This window comes from Eucyclogobius newberryi, unplaced genomic scaffold (genome assembly GCF_026437365.1).
Source record: "Eucyclogobius newberryi isolate DKJ021-1_F unplaced genomic scaffold, fEucNew1.0.hap1 SCAF_19, whole genome shotgun sequence".
NCBI classification, from domain to species: domain Eukaryota; kingdom Metazoa; phylum Chordata; class Actinopteri; order Gobiiformes; family Gobiidae; genus Eucyclogobius; species Eucyclogobius newberryi.
The window spans coordinates 24,610,375-24,631,505 of NW_027315823.1; the positions used below are offsets into that span (position 1 = coordinate 24,610,375).

Sequence of the window (21,131 nt, forward strand, 5' to 3'; positions counted from 1 at the left end):
CACTGTATTAAGCATTTTTATTTATTTTAAGTACACGTAATTTCCATAGCACAATAGAAATTCCCTGAAAACATCATTGCACATAATTCGATGAGTCCATAGTGACAAACGAAAAGTAAAAATCACAAGTGTTGGTGATCATTTTTGGTTAGTTTTCAGGACTGTAGTCTCTTTTTTGCAGTGTATGTGCGGGAGACTTGGTCCATGATGACTAGTGCGGAGAGCGCAGGGCAGAGTGCTGACAAGTACCAGGTGTAACTGCTGACAGACCCAGTGAACCAGGCCGAGCAGAGGCCAAGCAGTAGACTGCCACAGCCGAGCAGGTAGGTGACGAGTCCTGACGCTGCGTGGTACCTCTTCAGTTTGGCCAGAGACCAGCTTTTGGCCAGACCGTGGTAAATGAGCGGTACAGCTGCCAGGGACTGCAGTCCAACCACACATACAGTGATCAAGCCGAGTAAGCCATGCCAGGAGGAGAAGTGGGGTTTACCGTTCAAATGTTTGTTATAGGCAATGACTGCAAGGCCCACAACAGCACAGGTCACACACAGAACCTGCAGGGCCCAGTGAATACGACCTTTGGTTTTATGTGTAAACTTCCTCAAAGGGGAGCCGTGTGGGGAGAAGAGGAGGATGGCCTCAGTCATGAAGAAGGAAAACTATGGGATGTGGAGAAGGGTAGAAGAGAGTTTGTCAATAAAACAGAAATGAATAATTTAAGTACATATGACAGGTTAGACCACAACTTTCCCTAAAATGTAGTGAACGTGATTATATTTATGATTTTAGAAAAAAAAAATTCCTTTTTTTCTTCAGTTCTGCAATTTTGGTGACTTGGTTGAACAGCCGATGTGATTGTCCCCGTCCTGATATGGTATTTTTTTGCATGTTTGTAACTCTTAAATGGTTCAGATCATCAACAAAAAATAAGTAAAAATAATCAAAGACAACACAAGGAAAACACAAAATGCAGTTTTTAGATGGTGTTTTTTTTTATAATTAGGGAAAATAAACCTACATGGCCTTATGTGCCTCCAAAACCTAATAACTGGTTTGGCCACCCTCAGCAGCAACAACTGCAATCAAGTGTTTGTGATCATTTGCAATGAGTATTACAGCGCTGTAGAGGAATTCTGGCCCACTCATCTTTGCAGAATTGTTGTAATTCAGCCACATTGAAGGGTTTTCGTTTATGAACAGCCTTTTTAAGGTCATGCCACAGCATCTCCAGAGGATTCAGGTTAGGACTTTGATTTTTCTTCAGTCATTCATAGGTGGACTTGCTGCTGTTTTGGATCATTGTCCTGCTGCTGAGCCCAAGTTTTCTTCAGCTTATGAGGTTATGAACAGAGTGCCGGACATTCTCCTTCAGGATTTTATGGTGGACAGCAAAATTCATTTTCCATTATTCCGTTTAAAAGTAAAAAGTATAAGATAAGATATTCCTTTATTGTCCCACATGGGGAAATTTCATTGGTGCAACGCAGGTAGATACAGAGGTAGATGCAGTCTATGCCTATTGTCGGTCGTAGTGTTTATAGATGTAAATCACATTTTAACTTAGAGTATTTCTGCTGAGACATGTACTGCTGCTTTGTTATCAACATGTATTCGAATAACTAAAATACATTAACATAAATTGTAACAAACATTTTATTGATATAGTTAATGTCTAGTGTACTAACATTTAAAACCCTTTTAAAACAATCAACTTTTGATACTAAGGCAAATGGTATCAAAATAACTATTGATACTAAGGGGAATAGAATACGTCTTCAGATAGAAAGAGAAGGACCAATTTTGTCCTATTTATATGATTTATTTTAGTAATAAAACCACCTCAAATGACTATCTAGTTTTGATACTACTGTTAATATCGACTAGTATCTGGGTATTGATTTTTTGACAACCACAATTATGCATCTAACAACCTTTATTAACTATTTATTGGTTACTTACAAAAACTTTAAATTGAGGAAAAGAGAAACATTTAAGAGTTAAGATTTGTCTATAATATCAATACCCAAGACAACACTTCTACTGGACTAATAATACTGTAGTAACATTGATCTGTTATGTCAGTTGTCAGTTCTCGCAGCATTGGGACAGCGCAGACTTTCACATGTGCCAGTCCTGGTTTGAAATGTGCAGTTTTTCCTTGTAGCTCATGAAGGCATCGTGCGTCGAGTCAAGCAGAGAGGCAGGCGTGGAACAGCTCCAGTTATCTGCAATGACTCACAATAGCTCCCATGCTCTATTTACATTTGTTACATTTGTTTCACTTGAGCGCACAGGTGGAGGTGCTTTTGAATGTCAACACGGGACAACAAAACAAGCCCTGAGCTTCAATCGACGCAGGTGTTCAGAGCCCAAATGTGACTAAAATGTCCGTAAATAAATTTGGTCTGATAATCGTTCTTTACTAAAGTCAAAGATGTGGCCAGAACAGTTTCAAAGAATGGAAACCAGCCTTGAGAAGCACTTCAGAGAAAACTGATAGAGGCTATATAAAATATTCAGCATTTGTCTCTGTTAGCCGGCTTTTTGAGAAGTCTGATATCACACTATGAGCGCCAATGTATTCTCTATAGATGCGTTTTTCTATAAAACAGGTGCAATTTGTAATAGTCCATGAATTTAAATTAATTAATCTAAATTTATTATGTGTAAAAGCTCTGTAATATGTTTACTGCAGTGGTAAAAATAAGCTTATGAGCACAAGAGAATAGCCTTGAATTAGCAATGTTCCCTTATTTTATCTGCAGCTTATTTTCCCAGTCAAGCCAATATTATGCCATTTTGGAAGTGTTTTTTGAGGTGAGGAAAAGATAATTTAACTTAATGAATGAGCAACTGAGCCTTCTGTATGATGTTGGTCACTGTGTATATTCAGGGGTAAATACATTACTTCTAGTATTGTGTGGTTAATTTATATTGAAACACATATGAATATTTTAAATTAATGATAGTCACATGTTTGAACAAATTAACAAATCCTGTCACCTGATTTACTGTTTGTGTTGTATCAGTGGCAGAAAAAGTAAACAAATTTACAAAGAGAAAGTATTATATTTTAAAATCTACTTAAGTAAAAGTACTGAAGTATGGGTTTGTGTTATTTGATAAGGGCTGTAACTAAGGATTATTTTGGTAATTGATTAGTCTATGTCCATTTTACCCGGATAAAGCTAAACTGAAGCCATTTGAAGACGTCCTGCTGGGGAATATTTAAAAAACAGATCACTTATAGGAAGTCTGAAAAACACTTTCAGTAGAAGATCTCCTATAAATAAAAACTCCCATAGACAAATAAATAAATAAATACCATTGCATGTGATCACGACAGTAATTGCACATGAATATGTGTCATGACGGCACATAGATTGCACATATCTAGACCATCACACAACCATCACCATATTTTACCATTAGTATGATGGTTCTTTTTCTGAAATGATGTTATTTTTCTGAAATGGTGTTGTTTTCCTATGTTTCCAATGTTTGTGAATTCTGTTCATTGACAATGGCAATAAACCTTTTCTGATTCTGATTCTGGGGTTTTTACACCAGATGATATGGAACATAGACATTCCCAAATTTTCAACTTTTGTCTCATCAGTCCACAGAGTATTTTCCCAAAAGTCTTGGGGATCATCAAGGTATTTATACAATTTAGACGCGCCTTTGAGATCCGCATTGGTTTTTGTCTTGAAACTCTGCCATGCAGGCCACTTTTGCCATGGAGTCATGAACACTGACCTAACTGAGGCAACTGAGACCTGCAGTTCTTTGGATGTTGCTGTGGGGTCTTTTGTGACCTCTTGGATGAGTCATGGGTCTTGGGCTCCTGTGCTCTTGGGGTAATCCTGGGAAGGTTCACCACTGTTCCATGTTTTCGCCCATGTCACTGTGGTTCGCTGGAGTCCCAAAACTTTAGAAATGGCTTTATACCCTTTTCCAGACTGATAGCTCTAAATTAAATTCTTTCTCGTTTGTTCCTGAATTTCTTTAGCTCTCAGCATGTTTTCTAGCTTTTGATGATCTTTTGGTCCACATCACTTTGTGGCAGTAATCAGGCCTGAGTGTGGCAGAGAAATTGAACTGAGGTGTGAGAAACAAAAAGGTAAGTTTTAACAGGGGGAAAATACTTTTTTACGCCATTTAGGTTTGGATTTTGTTTTCCAATATAATAAAAACCTTCATTTAAAAACTGAATTTTGTGTTTCCTTGTGTTGTCTTTGACTAATATTTAAATCTGTTTGACAATCTGAAACATTTACATGTGACAAAGATGCAACAAAAAGAAAAAGCCTAAATTCATATAGATTGCACAGTAGTTATAATTTCACAGATAATACCTGATAATATTTTGTTTTGTTAAATGATTGTTTGAACTGTGAGGTTGCATGTAAATTCTCTCAAAGTGATAAGGTTTAGGGTAAAGGGTAAGGTTACTTCTGTCCCTACGGACCTGAGCATTTTGGATGGAATGTCACTTATTGACTACAGAGAAATTCTATACTTTTCTTTTTCCTTCACAAACTACGACTTGACTGATTTCAAACGATGATAAATATTTACTACAGGCACTAGCAAATAAAGTAGCAATTTAAAAAACATGAGAGCATATGCACTTGAAACAATATAGTGTATAGATGTACTTACAGCAAGTGTCATCAGAAAAGGGTGCCATGAAAACAAACCTGTACCAACACATAGATATTATTAAAAACAACTTACAAAAACACTTATGAGGAGTGTGGCACTCACTTGAACCCGGTCGAGACACGAATACAAGGAAAGCAGTGAAGGCTATGCAGAGGACGTGTGTCAGCGCTGCGGCCACGGACCTTGTACATGTGTAGAGTCTCGCCTCGGGCTCGGTCTCTTTCCCTTGGGCCATGTTTACATGAATATGACTGAAAAGGACCGATGCTCTTTGCAGGTTTTACAACAAACCTGAAACTGCCGCGTTCAGCAGCTTTACTCACCTGAAGTGAACTCGACACTTCAGCAAAGATGCTCAAGACGTGGCGTATTTCAGAGAAATAAGCAACTTTTCTCAATCCAGTTAATCAGTTCCCTGTCAAATACGCGTCCTATTATAATAGCTATATAAGTGAAATGTACTAAATTTCAAGCTTTTTTCCGTGATAGTCACAACCATTGCTCAATGGTCACAACCCGTGGTTTTTGCATAACCAACGGTGCATTTCCGCTGAATTAAAGTACAACTTCCGGTTTTTTTAAACGCTATAAGGTTAAGACTTCAACGAGCTGTTTAAATTAAGAAATAATCGGGAAATAAAAAACATCAATGTTAATTTTATTACTACTATTGCGTGTATGACAAGTTTGTGTGTTTTTACCAGATATAAGTACATTTAAACACGTATGATGTTTTGTCTCGTATTTTGAAAGAAAAGCGTGATTACACACAAGCGTGTGTTGACACGCCTTCTGCTGACGCTTTAAAAGGATATCTCACTGTGGCCCGGGGGCCAAAGCCGGCAATGTCCATCTCTAGAAAGGCGTTTACAGACAGTCGTTGTTGTATCTTGGCCGAAATAAAGTAGAACAACATCTCAATTTCCGTCGTGTATTTTAATCACAACTTTCACAGGTACATGCGGAGCATCACTTGCTCGAGAACTGGTGACAACATGCATACTAAAGGCAAGTGCGCCCTCTATTGGGGAGCACTAATAATGACACTCTATTGCACACAACACATTCACATTAAGAGGAGCAGAATATAGCACATACAATTCTCTAGTGCAATATACCACAGTCGTCTAACATATGTTTACATATTTACATTTAGATTTATATAAAGGTAAAAGCAGACAAAACGTATGTCATCACATAGGCTTTTAGTGTGTATGTCTGATTTCTCTTAAAAGCCTCCTAAGGTTCCTGTTTAACCTCCCCAGTACTGGTCTGGTTTCAGCTCAGGCCCAAAGAGTTCCAGAGTTTGGTGCCCTGGACAAAGAAAGTTGCGTTTCACATTCCCATTTGCAACTTCTCGAGTGATGGAACACATCCTGTCTTCTTGGCTCTCAAGTTTCTTGGCCTAAATTATCAAACACAGTCATTTTAACTGTTTTTCCTTTAATTTAGGCTACCTTTGTAAACCAATTTTAGTGTATCCAATTGAGGTTCTAAGCCTGAATAAAGTGCAAATCTGCATAGACAACCCATTTAATTAGTCTATGACCCTCAATAAGCCCTCTGCCCTTCTGTGTTTCAATATATTTGGACACCCCTGCTTTAAACGTGCACACAAAAATACATGCAGCAACTGTCATACTTATGGAAAATATGCTATTATAGCATATTTTCAATGTCTATAGGCCTTCTTTATTCCTCAGCCAGTTAACTAAATAGATTCTTGAGTGGTTAGTTGTTCATCGATCATTGTGCTCCAATAACTCTGTATTAGGCTTGTGACTGCAGCCATAGAGGCAAAGGGGCATGTACTCTTACTAGCAGCAGTTAGTGAGCATCATTTTTTTTTTCAACAAACTCTGCCCAATGCTCTATCCCCGCTCCATATTGGCTAGACTATGTAGACCAACAATAACAATCAATGTACAGCCTTAAAATGAATGACAGCCTGTGTTTCTGTGGCATGTGGCCTGCTCTGTTTGGTCAAAGCTAAATAAATAATACAGCCTGCACCCATGAGCCTGAGGAATTGAGTGATTTCCAATTCAGATTGTGTTTACTGTGAAGTGCAGTTGTCTATGCCATGTGGCCTACATATATTGTAGTGAAAAAACAAAACATCAAAATGGATGATCCCATGTCAACATGCTTATCATTTTGTTGTATAATTATACAAAGAAAACAAAAGAATGAATAAGGCATCATTATCCTATATGATTATCCTCTGTGTGATGCATCCTACATCCATAAACCTTGTCTTCAACCTTCAGGAGCCTCTGCCAACAATACATTAATTGTCTCATGAGTCTAAAAAAGAATAAATAGCGGAAATGCAGTGATCTTAGCCTATGTAACTTTGATGAAGACATATTGTAGCCGGCTCAAAAACACACTTTCTAAACTGAATGTGTGGGGGACAGAGGGCTTTCCTGTGTGATGTCTCTCTGGGATGGTTAACAGCGGATTAGAGATAATCCCATACTCACAATGTGCATGCGCAAACTCCGGGGCGAGCAAAGAGCGACTCCACTGAACCGTCCCAAAGCGCACATTTTAATCCGGGACAGAACATAAGAAACAGCAAGGTAAGTGCATGTTATTTTATGAGGATGTTTTTGTGGGCTCAATTGTCTGTTGTCGTCATTGTTGTTGTTGGGACCTCAGAGTCCATCGACCCCTTTTCAAAGTGTTGTCAGTCCCGTCCTGTCCCGTTAGTAGATTTCCAGATAACGAGTCCCCGATCTGTACGTTTTAAGGGCCATCGGCAGCAGGTTCCGTGTTCATAAAGTTACTGGTTCTCCTACAATGGTTGCTTGTCCCGTAGATCATTTCGCCGGGCTGTGACCCACTTGGCAAAGAGCGCTCCGGGTTGTTCAAATTCAAGTCACAATGCGGTTTTCTCACACAGTATGAACACTATAGTTCCCTCTATAGACTACACTTGTCACATATAGAGACTTATGCGTTGCTATTCTGGCTAAACAATTTTACTTGAAAGCAAAATAGTAGTAAGAGTTGAATCTTGAATGTATTGACACGTGCATACAGTCAGTGACATGATTTTACAAATAAACATGCCAATGATGCTGCTGTTTGGATTGCATACTGGGATGGTGATGTCATGAGAAGCCAGTTATATTCCTGTGTAGACATTAAAAAAAAGAAATGTCAACGGGAATTATTATATGCACAAATGTTGAACTTAAAGTGACACGTTCTCATGTTTTTCTAATTATTACTTTGATGAATAGTTACCATGGGGATTATCCAACCAAACATAGTTTCACTTAAGTCAAGTTGCAGTTTGTGTAGAAAAATGTAAAAATAAAAGTTTGAAATTACAGAAAGTAGTGCTGACTTCTAAAACAAAATCTTGGCGTCTATGTCATCAATGAGCGACACTACAAAAATGTAGGGACAATATATACATGAAACTGACATGCATCAGGTATTATTAATCGTAACTATTTATATAGAGATTTTGGCCCTTGTTTGCTGTATGGTTGCTAGGTAACCGTTGTGAAATTACCTCTACATCACCTGCTGCTCATGACCAGGAATAACATTATAAACCTCACCAAAATTGTCAAACTGGGAAAAAGGGGAGACATTTTTTGTGGTCATTTTCACAACATTTTAGTGAAATGTGTTGTCTTAAACTGTCATATGCACTTTAATCAAATGTAATAAAGGTTTGGGGCTATCCAACCAGCATTTGCCCCATCCATCTCATGCACAGTACTTTGTGTTTATTATTTCCAATGTCCTTTTTTTCTTGTATAGTTTGTTACTATCTGTAGTACTGTTTAGGGCATTGCCACTGCACACCCTGTAAGCTCAACTAAACTTACCCGGCGACATTTTTCAGCCTGTGAGTAAAGCGATTCGCTTTCATTATTCTCAGTGCTAAATGTGTATCCCGCAGAAGCATATGGACGGCCCGTACGCAGCTGACATGTGGATGCTACTGTCCAGTCTAAGATGTCTAAATGTGAGTTGATTGAGCTCCAGGACCTCAGCGTGAACGATCCCATTGAACTAGCTGCTCCAGGGACACACCACACACCCGCACCCACGGTTCTACCCACGGGACCGTCCAGCTACTCCCATGTGGTGCGCCTGGTGGGGGACAGAGTCAGTATTGAAACCGCGCTCTCAGAAAAGACAGGACTAGGACACGACTTCCTGCCCTTCAGACAGACACATCCCACCTGGTGTGATCTTTGTGGGGACTTCATCTGGGGGCTTTACAAACAACAGAGTTTCCGCTGCTCTAGTAAGTACTTCATGGTTAATTATTTATTATTTATTTCTTCAGATGAAGTTGGTGACATTGGTTGGTCTGTTTCTTTGTTTGTTTGTTTGTTTGTTTGTTCATAGTAAGTCTATTTGTGCATTGTACCCAGTAAGCCTATTTCTATCTTATAATAAATGTTTTCTTCAATGCATGACCTATTTTTATTCTATACATGTTGTTTTTATTATCGCTCCTCATTGTATGTTGCACTGAATCACCAAAGCAAGTTCCTATGTTTGACAATGGCAATAAACCTTTTCTGATTCTGATATAAATTCAAAACCAAATATGTCTTTTCAATGGCCTCAAAATATCACCTATAAACAGGAAGATGCAACTCATGAATACAATACATGTTATACAGGGTCTATGATAAACAGCAGCCAAAACTGTGAAGCTATAATATGACAAAGGAGGCTATACGTTTTTCATTTAAGATAAAAGGGGATGCTTTGTAATCTGTAGGAAGTTCTGGCCAGTGTCATGTTGAAATGCTCTGGAAGCTACTTTTTGTCTGTTTTTTAGTAAGTAATTTCTCATGTGGAGAGCCTGATATTCATGTGGTAGTTCAAAAGATGTAATATTTTGTATATAAATTGCTATTGAGACAGATAGCCATAGCTTGAAATCCATGAAAAGAGCATCAAGCAATTATTAATTTGCTTGAATCTTAGATATACTATAGCATTGAGATTAGAGATAGACCAATATATCGGATATCGGCCTTGAATCGCCTACATAGGCCGATATTTTGGTTCATCTGACCACATGACTAAAGGAAAGATCATTTAGCTTTACTTGAACACAGCAGTGAACTAGGGCTGTGGATAAGTTTAAGATAAGATAAGATAAGATATTCCTTTATTGTCCCACATGGGGAAATTTCATTGGTGCAACGCAGGTAGATACAGAGGCAGATACAGAAGAACAGATCACTTATAGGAAGTCTGAAAAACACTTTCAGTAGAAGATCTATAAATAAATAAAAACTCCCATAGACAAATAAATAAATAAATACATAAATATCATTGCATGTGATCATGACAGTAATTGCACATGAATTTCACAGTAATTTCACAGTAATTGCACATGAATTCCAACAGCAATTGCACATATGACAGAATTGCACATCAGTATTAGGTTAGGTCAGTATTGCGAGTGTTCAGTACTAACAGTTTTTGTTATAAAGTCTGACAGCAGCAGGAAGGAAAGACCTGCGAAACCTTTCCTTCACACAGCGAGGGTGGATCAGTCTCTCACTGAAGCTGCTCTCCAGAGCGGAGAGCGTGTCCTGCAGGGGGTGACACTCATGGTCCAGCATAGATGTGAGTTTAGCCAGGACCCTCCTGTCCCCCACCTCCTGCACCGAGTCCAGAGCACAGCCCAGGACGGAGCTGGACTTCTTGATGACTCTGTCCAGCCTCTTCCTCTCCCTCTCTGTGATGCTGCTGCTCCAGCAGGCCACACCATACAGGAGGGCTGATGCCACCACAGAGTCGTAGAAGGTCTTCAGGAGTGGCCCTGTCACTCCAAAAGACCTGAGTCTCCTCAGGAGGTAGAGCCGACTCTGGCTCTTCCTGTACAGTGCGTCTGTGTTATGAGTCCAGTCCAGTTTGTGGTTCAGATGAACACCCAGGTACTTGTATGAGTCCACTCTCTCAATGTCCCGTCCCTGGATGTTCACAGGTGAGGGGGCAGTGGGGTGGCGTCTGCGGAAATCCACCACCATCTCCTTGGTCTTCCCCACGTTGATGAGGAGGTGGTTCCACTGGCACCAGTCCACAAAGTCCTGCTCCAGTCCTCTGTACTCCGCGTCATCGTCGTCCGTGATGAGTCAGATGATGGCAGAGTCGTCAGAGAACTTCTGCAGGACACAGCTGTCCGTGTCATGTCTGAAGTCTGCAGTGTAAAGGGTGACGAGAAAGGGCGCGAGGACAGTGCCCTGGGGCGCCCCCACACTGCAGGTCCGAGTGTCAGACACACAGTTCCGGGCTCTCACAAACTGGGGTCGGTCTGTGAGGTAGTCCAGGATCCACTCTGCCAGGTCATACTCCACACCAGCCGTCTCCAGCTTGTCCCTCAGGAGCAGCGGCTGGATGGTGTTGAAGGCGCTGGAAAGATCGAAGAACAGAATCCTCACAGAGCTGCCAGGCTTTTCCAGGTGAGAGAGAGAGCGGTGCAGCAGGGAGATGACGGCGTCCTCCACTCCGATGCCAGACCGATATGCAAACTGCAGCGGGTCCATGGCTGAGCTCACGGTGGAGCGGAGGTGGTCCAGGACTAGCCTCTCCAGTGTCTTCATCAGGTGGGAAGTGAGAGCCACTGGCCTGAAGCTGTTGAGGTCTTTGGGGCGCGGTGTCTTAGGCACAGGTACCAGACAGGAGGTCTTCCAGACCTGTGGTACCACCCTCAGCTTCAGGCTCATGTTGAAGACATGCTCCAGAACTCCACACAGTTCATCTGCGCAGGACTTAAGGAGCCTGGGGCTGATGCCGTCAGGTCCTGCTGCCTTCCTCACTTTAATCCTCTTCAGCTCACTCCTCACCTGTGCTGCTGTGACAGTCAGTGGTTGGCAGGGGGACCGTGTGCTGGGGGGATGGGTGAGTCCAGGCGAAGTGGGGAGCTGATGGTCCGGGGCAGATAAGCGAAGAGGAACAGATGCAGGGCATTGTCCAGCTGTGGAAGAGGGAGCATGCAGCTGTGCAGGGGGAGGGGCGGGTGACCGATCAAACCTCAAGAAGTGAGCATTTAAATCATTCACCCACTGTAGATTCCCCTCTGTCTGGGCAGGGGAGATTTTGAAGCCTGAGATGGTTTTCAGGCTCCTCCACACTCCCTGAATGTTCTTCTGCTGCAGCTGCTCCTCCATCCTCCTCTTGTAGCCGGCTTCAGCCTGCCTGATCTTCCTCCTCAGCTCCTTCTGCACAGTCCTCAGCTCCTCCTTGTTCCCTGACCTGAAGGCTCTACAATCAATCGCATACACGAAACCTTTCTACAAACATCTGTTCTCTGCACATTTGGGAGCGATATTCTAACGATGACCTCTGACCCCTGACCCTTTTAAATCTCTGTGTTTCAGAATGCAGCTTCACTTGTCACCACCGCTGTCGCCCATTCATCCAACTGGACTGCTGCACGGACAGAGGGGCCCCCCCACACAAGCCGGGCTCTCCTGGTGATTGCTTTGAATCCGACACAAATGTGGTAGGAATACAGTATAATTGCCATTTCCCTTCATGCCATTTTATGTATTATTGACTTAAATTTGAAAGACGTGGCCAAGTTCGATGAACACAGGAGCAAACGTCACTGCGCCATATGTTGATGTTTTATTGCCACTTCAAGGAAAGTGACAAGACAATGACTAATGTTGTAGAAACCCTTGGGGGAGCCTCAGCAGCGCTTTAACAATACCACATCTGTGCTTAAATTAGGTAAAATAAACCAACCATAAAATAAAAAAACATTATCTTTGTGGCATTTTTATTATATGGGAGGAGCCAGAGGACCGCAGATGAGTTTGTTTGGTCTGGTGTCGTCATTTGAGCCATTTCTGAGTCTATTGCAGTTTGTATTTAAGGATAACATTTTAGGAATCAAACCATGTTGTGCCAAGGCTGTGGAATAAAATTTACATTGAAGGTACCGGTATGGTGCATTCAATTTATGATATTGTTGTGCCTTTTCTTTATTTCTACTCGACATCTAATTTTAATTGGTTTTAATTTGTTGTAATTTGTTTTTAGGATGAAAAGATTGAAAGGGGTCAACAGGATTTAAGTCATGCAGAGATTCAGCAGATGATTACAGAGTACAATTCTCAGACCAACAACAATCTTCAAATGGTCATCGTGAGTATCCGGTTCAGGCCTTTGCTTTTGCGTTGATTTATCTTTCTATTTTGGAAATTTGCATTGTTGTATTTAAATGTTTTCTTTGTGTCAGTTAGAAATGTTAAAAAAACAATTTCTCTAACCTTATCTTACCTTACCGTAACTAACTTCTTATCATTGGAAACGTGAAAAGATTGTATTTGTTTGTATATTTCATCACGTTTTCTTTTATCTTCCTGTGTCTTGCAGCAGAAAGATGGCTCTTACACAGGTTTTATCAAGGTGCACTTCCAGTTGGTCCGTCCAATCTCTCTGCCCCCGCCTCAGGGTTTGTGTCCTCTTGACTGTCAGTGGGACAAGAAGACGAGGCGGCGAACGTCTTTCTATCTTCCCAAAGACATTGCTAAACACCTTCACATAAGTTCTCAAACACAAGTCCAAGAAGTCATCGTAGCCTTGCTCAACAAGTTCACTGTAGTGGACAACCCAGCAAAGTTTGCCTTGTTTGAACGGACTGAGAGACAAAACCAGGGTAGGGTAATTTATCAATTTACAAATGACAGGAATCATTCTGAAACCATGAATAATTGTCATTCATTTTAGTGTTTATAAGGAAATTGTCACAGGATGAACAGCCCCTGTACTTGCGTTTGTGTGCTGGCCCCAGTGAAAAGGTCCTGAGTCTGGTTTTGAAAGAGAATGAGACTGGGGAAGTCGATGTAAGCGATTCCTTTTTCAAGAATTATTGTATTCAATTAGATATAGATTTTCTGGAACTGTGGAAAATGTAAATAAATGGTGTTATCTGCTTACTTTACAGTGGTATGCTTTCAGCTTTCCTGAATTGTGCAACTTCCTGAGATTCCTGCAGCGTGAAGAAGAGGAGCATGTTCGACAAATTGTGAAGCGCTACACTCTCGCCCGAGACAGGATGGTGCACGCCTTAACTAAGTTCAAAAGGCAGTGATTTCTTAGATGTCCATAAGAACACATATTGGAAGATAAAGTGTTATTAATCTGAAAGAGATTGTAAATATATGTCTACAATTAGAGAAGAATATTTTCAGTAAACGAAAATAAAGGACTATGTGCCTAATAAGACTTATGTCTCTGCCGTCTGAGCCGCTGATGCTGTATTTTTATTTATCTTTGGGGCTGTTTGATTCAATCACTGTCAAGCATATAAGGCAGGTTTGAGTGAGTAGTGGTATTAATTATGTAATAATATTCACTTTAACATAGCACATCAGTTGTGTTATTAAACAATTCAAGTGTTGATTTTGTCTCTTCACTTTCTGGTCTTATTCTGTTTTTTATTTAAAATAAAACAAAGTGTAACTAATTGACACTATGGGAGCCTTTCTTTGAACTTAACATGCAAAACCAGGGGCCTAAAGTGTGCGGTCTTGAGTTTCCAAGTTAAGTTTATGATTAACAAATCAACAACTTGATATGTCCAGTCCCCAAAAAAACAAACAAACAACAACACTTTCAGAGATGAGTAAGATATTACAAGAAAAAAATCCAGTGAAATTCCAGTGTTGTAACACATATTAGGTACAGAAACAGATTAGGCACAGAAGTATAATAATAAAAAACGATAACTTATATTAAAGGAAGAAGGGAATCTGAGCCTAGAGATGAGCAAATTATAGTATGTTTTAGGAAGTTTGTGTTTTGTCCACACGTACATTTTGAGTAAATTATCAACGTAAAGCTTTATAAATGAAACCCAAGGCTTTCTGTACAACAGTTTGAGGACGGTGCGTCCACCGGGCAGCGCTAGTACTCGGTTTGTTCATCTTTCCAACAGCAGAAGAAGTAGGGTTAGCAGACCAACGTTAGCTTTAGCCTTTTACCTCAACATTGACACAAAACACAAACTATTGATCTGTGCTCGTTTGATGACAGCGGCTCAGGTTTGTTTTCATTGGCTCTATTTGAAGCACCCGTGTGTATTATCTGGGTCGTAATTGATCATCTGATTTAGCTGATTGCTAAATGATATTTTATGTTCACAGCAACTGCACAGCTAAAGCTAACAGTTTAGTGCTATTTGTCTCGGGCCAAAGCTAGTTTTAAGGACGCGCAATGTCGTAACCACTCTGGTTATCAAGCTTTCTGAAAAAACACGTTCTTTGGACTCTTCGTCTGAAAACTACTCACCAGACGCACTTTTCACAATTCCTATTCTGATTCTTTGCTCGCCACTGATGTGGCCATTAATTAAAGATAAACTTCATGTTGTTACACGTACCCGCTTTGGGAACAAGTCCCATTTTTGTCGGAATTTTCTTGCTGTCCAGTTGTCTTAATCAATGTAAGAAAATGAACTGTCGTCTCACTTTTGCTTGTATCTTTTTCAGGTGTCACTTTATTAATCTAATGCATTCGGACTGTTGCACTACATCAGCAGTTTGATAACCAAGAAAATAATGTGCTGCAGCTGAAGATGGGAGGTAGTGGCTCCAAATCCAAGGGATTTTGGCCTTTTTCTGGCTCAGGCAGTGGTGATGATCCAGCCAGAGACGGAAATGAACAGACATTGTCAAGATTTAAAAGTTTTCAGGGTGCAACACCTTTTGTATTTACTAGATGCAGGTAAGAACAAGTGGCAACCCTTTCCTTCTTATAAACGGACCCATTCACTTTTATATTATTGATATGTTTTTTTCATTGTTGCATGTTGTCATTGTTTTGCCCCTTTTATGGTATAACCCTCAAATTAATTCAGTACTGACCGATGAGATTTTTGTTTTGCACAGATTGCCTTTGCTAGTTCTACAGCAGATGGCAACAAAGCTATTTTTGTGCTACACAATTCAGCTGACTCAGCTTCTCACAGATCTCTTTAGAGAGTTAAATGTGTTGAATGATAAAGCATTTTCTATTTTCAAACATCCGGCTTTGTCTTTTGTGGCATAAATGCTTTGTGGTTGAATTTGAACAAAAAGTAGATATTTATATATATATGTGTGTATTTTAATTGCAGCTCCATGTTCTTTGATGAAGACGGAGACTTGGCTCATGAGTTTTATGAGGAGACAATTGTGACAAAGAATGGCCGAAAAAAAGCCAAACTCAAACGAGTTCTAAAGAATCTTTCGCCTCAGGTAAGAAAATTCTCTAATAATCATTGACTCCTGTCAAAATTGTTGTTCTTAAAAACTTGTCTTTATGTTTCCAACAGGGAATTATTAAGATGGAACACCCATGCATCCATGTAGATTTCCCAATTGTCATTTGTGAAGCTTGACATGGCGGAGTCTCATAATAAGAGCGACTGTGTCCACGCTGTCCCGTGGTCTACAGAAGACTGACCACCTTTTGAGAATCATGATTTTTCTGGCATTTCTGAAGTCCCTATGCAGACAGGCTGATGCTGTGTTTTAAGCCTCTGCATGTGATCTGTTTTGGCTTGTGCTGTTAGACACACCATTGGTCATCTGTGACTAACTTAAAGTGTGCCAAGTGTTGAGTTTACAGATATTTCATGGTCTGTATGCATGCAGGCTTGTTCAGAGTGAAGAGGGCAGAGTAGAATTCAGCAATCATGCAATGTTGAGTAAATGAAATCTGTCTGGGCTGAAGAATTTGAGAAGTAACCTAGATTTTGGTCACTTTTGTGAATTATGTTCGTATGCATGATAGAAAATGAAGGACTTTACAATCACTGGTCCACAAAGTGAACTGTGATGTTGAATGAACTGACTTAGGTAGCCTCAGCTTGACCAGTGTAAACAATCAGCAATCGTGAGCAGCCAGTGTCAAATGAGAAATCATGTTCTTTCTTTGCAGCTTTGACATGTTTCACCTTTTTAATTTATTCATTTTTTTAATTACATTATGAAACACTAAAGTGTGAGTGGTTATTTTTGATGATTTTTACTTACTTATGTTTGGTTTGACAACACAAAGTAGATATGGTACAGAAAGTGGCATTACCTCAGGAGATTAACTTGAATATCTCCATGGCAAAGGAATGAGACTGCCCAACCCAAATGGTCAAAACATACGATTCAATTTATTTTTGTAACGCCCAAAATCACAACACCGCGTCAGAGGGCGACAGTGAAACAAAAACATGTTCTGATATTTGTGTAGGCTAAATGCATTAATTGTATCTACCAATATGCTCATCAGAAACGAATCTCTAGGTTTACATCTTTTTGAATATGTATTTCCTGTGTATGTCTCCCTTTAACTTCCGTTGTTAAAGCAAAAAATATTACACATTCAATGGAAATGATGAGTTTGCACAATCTAAAAGCATGCAGGGAAGTTACGGTCAGGAGCGGCTTCTGAAGAAACGCGGATTGTGCATTTCCTTTCAATTGTAATCTATCCAGCTAAGATTGCTTTCTTAATACTGTTTGATTTTCATCTTAAAATGTGCGTCTAAAACGCTCAAGCTATATTTATGTTTTAGATCACGCGAATATTTAGCTGATTTTAAACCAAAAGAATTGTGGAACAAACCAAGTGTCTTGGTGGAGAGCGATATTATAACCCCTACATTTATACTTTTAACGTGCAATATTTTAGTTCTTTTGGAATGCAAGATAACATATTTTGTGCTTTTAACGAACATGTATCAACATTCAAACAAAAAAAAAAGTATATTATATGTAGTATTTTCAGCGTACGCCCCCCCCCCCCCCCCCCCCCCTCACCCGGAAATGAACTGGTCCAGTTGCTTCACACCTCATGATTTTCTCAATCGTACTTTTTGCTGATACTTCCATGTTTTCGCTGCAATCCTTACCAAAAGTTCAAATCTTTAGCATGGTTTGGCGGGTTTTACACTTTTAATCTCATGGCACTGCGATGGATAAATCGGGCATCATATATGTTTTATTTGTCCATCTCCAGATTGTCTGAGGAAACTTGTGCCACCACGACGGAACAGGTCAGAGATAGAAACGTTTTAGCTTCATAGCACATAGCCTATTGAAAGTAGGAATAATGTTTATTCTATGGGAAAAACGTTATCTTAATATCGTAAAATTGTTCTGATCTAACGCTATATACGTGGAGGGGGGTCAACAAACGCAACAACCATCTTATTTTGGGCCACAGATTGAATATGAACTGTTGATCCAGAAATGTTAGAGAACGACTATATAGTGTGTCTGAAAAGTATTCTTTCTAACCAAACTGTTTTATAGGGAAGGGAGATTGTGAGCATCCATGGCGCTATTTCTCACCATTGTGGCCCTCCTGTCTTGTCCATGGATCGTTGTCCTGTGCTCAGCTGACCCTAAGCAGACAAGATGGCCATTATATTCAAAGAAGCCTCTTATTCTGGTCTGGAACGCACCCACAGAGGACTGTACCCCTCGTCACGGTGTAACTCTGTCATTGGATCAGTTTTATATTGTTGCATCTCCAAATGAAGGCTTTGTTCGACAAAACCTCACAATCTTTTACAAGGAGCGCCTTGGTTTGTATCCTCATTATGAGCGAGGAGGGACACCAGTCAATGAAGGGCTGCCACAACTGGCCAACATCACTCAACACTATGAAAAGATGCCTGAGGGGGTGCAGAAGTACATAAGGGAGCCAGAGGCAAAAGGACTGGCTGTCATTGACTGGGAAGAGTGGCGGCCTCTTTGGATCCGAAATTGGGACATCAAAGATATCTATCGAAATAAGTCCAGAGAAATGGTCACACAGAAGAATCCAACAATGAGCCCTGAACAAGTGTCCAGAGTGGCTCAAAAAGAGTTTGAACTTTCCGCTCGTAAATTCATGCTTGAAACTCTAAAATATGCCAAAAATTTGAGGCCCAATCAACTGTGGGGCTTTTATTTGTTTCCGGACTGTTACAACCATGATTATAGAAGTGGTCTTGAAAACTACACTGGCCGTTGTCCCCCCCTGGAGGTGTCCCGCAATGACCAGCTCAACTGGCTGTGGAAGGAATGCACTGCACTTTTCCCCTCCATTTATATGGGCCCAGTCCTGAATTCAACCAAATACGGACGGCTTTTTGTGAGAAACCGTGTGAAGGAGGCAATGCGTGTGGCTTCTGTTGGAGAAGGTTTAACACGACCAGTTTTTGTTTACACCAGGCCCACGTACATTGGTCAGACGACCCCTCTCTCTGAGGTCTGTGATTTTGATCTTAGTTTAATGTATAAAAATGCTAAATTGACTGTTTCTTTGAAACTGTTTTGTAGATGGATCTGGTCTCCACTATTGGGGAAAGTGTTGCTCTGGGAGCAGCTGGTGTTATATTCTGGGGAGACACGTCTTATGCCAGTAATGCTGTAAGTTCCATGCTTAATGTCTACGTTTACGTAACTTCCTTGACACTGACTACATTTTGTCTGATTTTCTAGGCCAGCTGTTCTAGTCTAAATGAGTATCTTAAGGGCGCTTTAGGACGTTACCTTCTGAATGTGTCTACAGCAGCAGAAGTTTGCAGTGAGAGCCTGTGTAAGTCTCGTGGTCGCTGCCTTCGGAAAGTGCCTGACCAGGACGTCTATCTGCACCTTAACCCCTCGAGCCACAGCATCGTCAGTCTATCTAGACCTAACGGCCAGTTAAAGGTGAGCGGAGTGACAGGAAAGGCTGAGCTGACACACTTCCGCACACATTTCCAGTGCCAGTGCTATACCGGGTACAGAGGAGAGGGCTGCACTCAGAGAGCGAGAGGACGGAACAAAGCCTCCTCTGTGATGTGGGTCTGGCATCTCTGCCTCTTGCTTCCTCTAGGACTCCTCACTCTGCTGCACTGAATATGTTCACAAAGGCTAACAATGTATGTACAACCATGTATTGGGCTACAAAATATGGCTGTGCCAGTTTAATTCTGATTCTTATTCAGTGATTTTCACAATTTAGTTTTTTAAAGCCAGCTGTCATTATTTTTGGACAGCTAATCAATTAATAATTCAAAAGTATTTTTGTACTATACTTTGTGCTTTTACAAAACTATTTGTCTATTAAGGATTATTAGGAATCATTTTTCATCAAGTTAAGTCATGTTGTTGTTTACATTATTATTTGAAATGCTTAATTCATTGTATTTAAGATAAGATAAGATATTCCTTTATTGTCCCACATGGGGAAATTTCATTGGTGCAACGCAGGTAGATACAGAGGTAGATACAGAAGAACAGATCACTTATAGGAAGTCTGAAAAACACTTTCAGTAGAAGATCTCCTACAAATAAAAACTCCCATAGACAAATAAATAAATACATAAATACCATTGCATGTGATCATGACAGTAATTGCACATGAATATGTGTCACGACAGCACATAGATTGCACATGAATTTCACAGTAATTGCACAGTAATTGCACATATGACAGAGTTGCACATCAGTATTAGGTTAGGTCAGTATTGCGAGTGTTCAGTACTAACAGTTTTTGTTACAAAGTCTGACAGCAGCAGGAAGGAAAGACCTACGGAACCTTTCCTTCACACATCGAGGGTGGATCAGTCTCTCACTGAAGCTGCTCTCCAGAGCGGACAGAGTGTCCTGCAGGGGGTGAGACTCATGGTCCAGCATAGATGTGAATCTAGCCAGGACCCTCCTGTCCCCCACCTCCTGCACCGAGTCCAGAGCACAGCCCAGGACGGAGCTGGACTTCTTGATGACTCTGTCCAGCCTCTTCCTCTCCCTCTCTGTGATGCTGCTGCTCCAGCAGGCCACACCGTACAGGAGGGCTGATGCCACCACAGAGTCGTAGAAGGTCTTCAGGAGTGGCCCTGTCACTCCAAAAGACCTGAGTCTCCTCAGGAGGTAGAGCCGACTCTGGCTCTTCCTGTACAGTGCGTCCGTGTTATGAGTCCAGTCCAGTTTGTGGTTCAGATGAACACCCAGGTACTTGTACTTGAGTCCACTCTCTCAATGTCCCGTCCCTGGATGTTCACTGGTGAGGGGGCAGTGGGGTGGCGTCTGCGGAAATCCACCACCATCTCCTTGGTCTTCCCCGCGTTGATGAGGAGGTGGTTCCGCTGACACCAGTCCACAAAGTCCTGCGCCAGTCCTCTGTAGTCTGCAGTGTAAAGGGTGAAGAGAAAGGGCGCGAGGACAGTGCCCTGGGGCGCCCCCACACTGCAGGTCCGAGTGTCAGACACACAGTCCCGGGCTCTCACAAACTGGGGTCGGTCTGTGAGGTAGTCCAGGATCCACTCTGCCAGGTCATACTCCACACCAGCCGTCTCCAGCTTGTCCCTCAGAAGCAGCAGCTGATGGTGTTGAAGGCGCTGGAAAGATCGAAGAACAGAATCCTCACAGAGCTGCCAGGCTTTTCCAGGTGAGAGAGAGAGCGGTGCAGCAGGGAGATGACAGCGTCCTCCACTCCGATGCCAGACC

At 41.1% G+C, this 21,131-nt stretch overlaps 4 protein-coding genes across 4 annotated transcripts; 3 read left to right on the plus strand and 1 right to left on the minus strand.

Annotated features, from left to right (window-relative positions):
- Window positions 1-2: 2 nt before the first annotated feature.
- Window positions 3-5,205, minus strand: cyb561d2 (cytochrome b561 family, member D2). Its single transcript, XM_072452376.1, has 3 exons — window positions 4,771-5,205; window positions 4,666-4,703; window positions 3-659 (listed from the first exon to the last, which is right to left on the minus strand). The coding sequence occupies exons 1-3, from the start codon at window positions 4,901-4,903 to the stop codon at window positions 156-158; spliced, it is 675 nt and encodes a 224-aa protein (XP_072308477.1). The 5' UTR covers window positions 4,904-5,205; the 3' UTR covers window positions 3-155.
- A 1,891-nt stretch (window positions 5,206-7,096) lies between these two features.
- rassf1 (Ras association domain family member 1) lies at window positions 7,097-14,089 on the plus strand. Its single transcript, XM_072452372.1, has 7 exons — window positions 7,097-7,253; window positions 8,594-8,944; window positions 12,045-12,169; window positions 12,712-12,816; window positions 13,048-13,330; window positions 13,402-13,517; window positions 13,619-14,089. The coding sequence occupies exons 2-7, from the start codon at window positions 8,650-8,652 to the stop codon at window positions 13,763-13,765; spliced, it is 1,071 nt and encodes a 356-aa protein (XP_072308473.1). The 5' UTR covers window positions 7,097-7,253; window positions 8,594-8,649; the 3' UTR covers window positions 13,766-14,089.
- A 512-nt stretch (window positions 14,090-14,601) lies between these two features.
- Window positions 14,602-16,657, plus strand: tusc2b (tumor suppressor 2, mitochondrial calcium regulator b). The gene is made up of 4 exons (XM_072452377.1): window positions 14,602-14,717; window positions 15,165-15,399; window positions 15,791-15,911; window positions 15,989-16,657. The coding sequence occupies exons 2-4, from the start codon at window positions 15,251-15,253 to the stop codon at window positions 16,052-16,054; spliced, it is 336 nt and encodes a 111-aa protein (XP_072308478.1). The 5' UTR covers window positions 14,602-14,717; window positions 15,165-15,250; the 3' UTR covers window positions 16,055-16,657.
- An 816-nt stretch (window positions 16,658-17,473) lies between these two features.
- hyal2b (hyaluronidase 2b) lies at window positions 17,474-19,650 on the plus strand. The gene is made up of 4 exons (XM_072452370.1): window positions 17,474-17,707; window positions 17,967-18,909; window positions 18,981-19,070; window positions 19,143-19,650. Exons 2-4 carry the CDS (start codon window positions 17,989-17,991, stop codon window positions 19,539-19,541), a joined length of 1,410 nt encoding a protein of 469 aa, XP_072308471.1. The 5' UTR covers window positions 17,474-17,707; window positions 17,967-17,988; the 3' UTR covers window positions 19,542-19,650.
- Window positions 19,651-21,131: the final 1,481 nt, after the last annotated feature.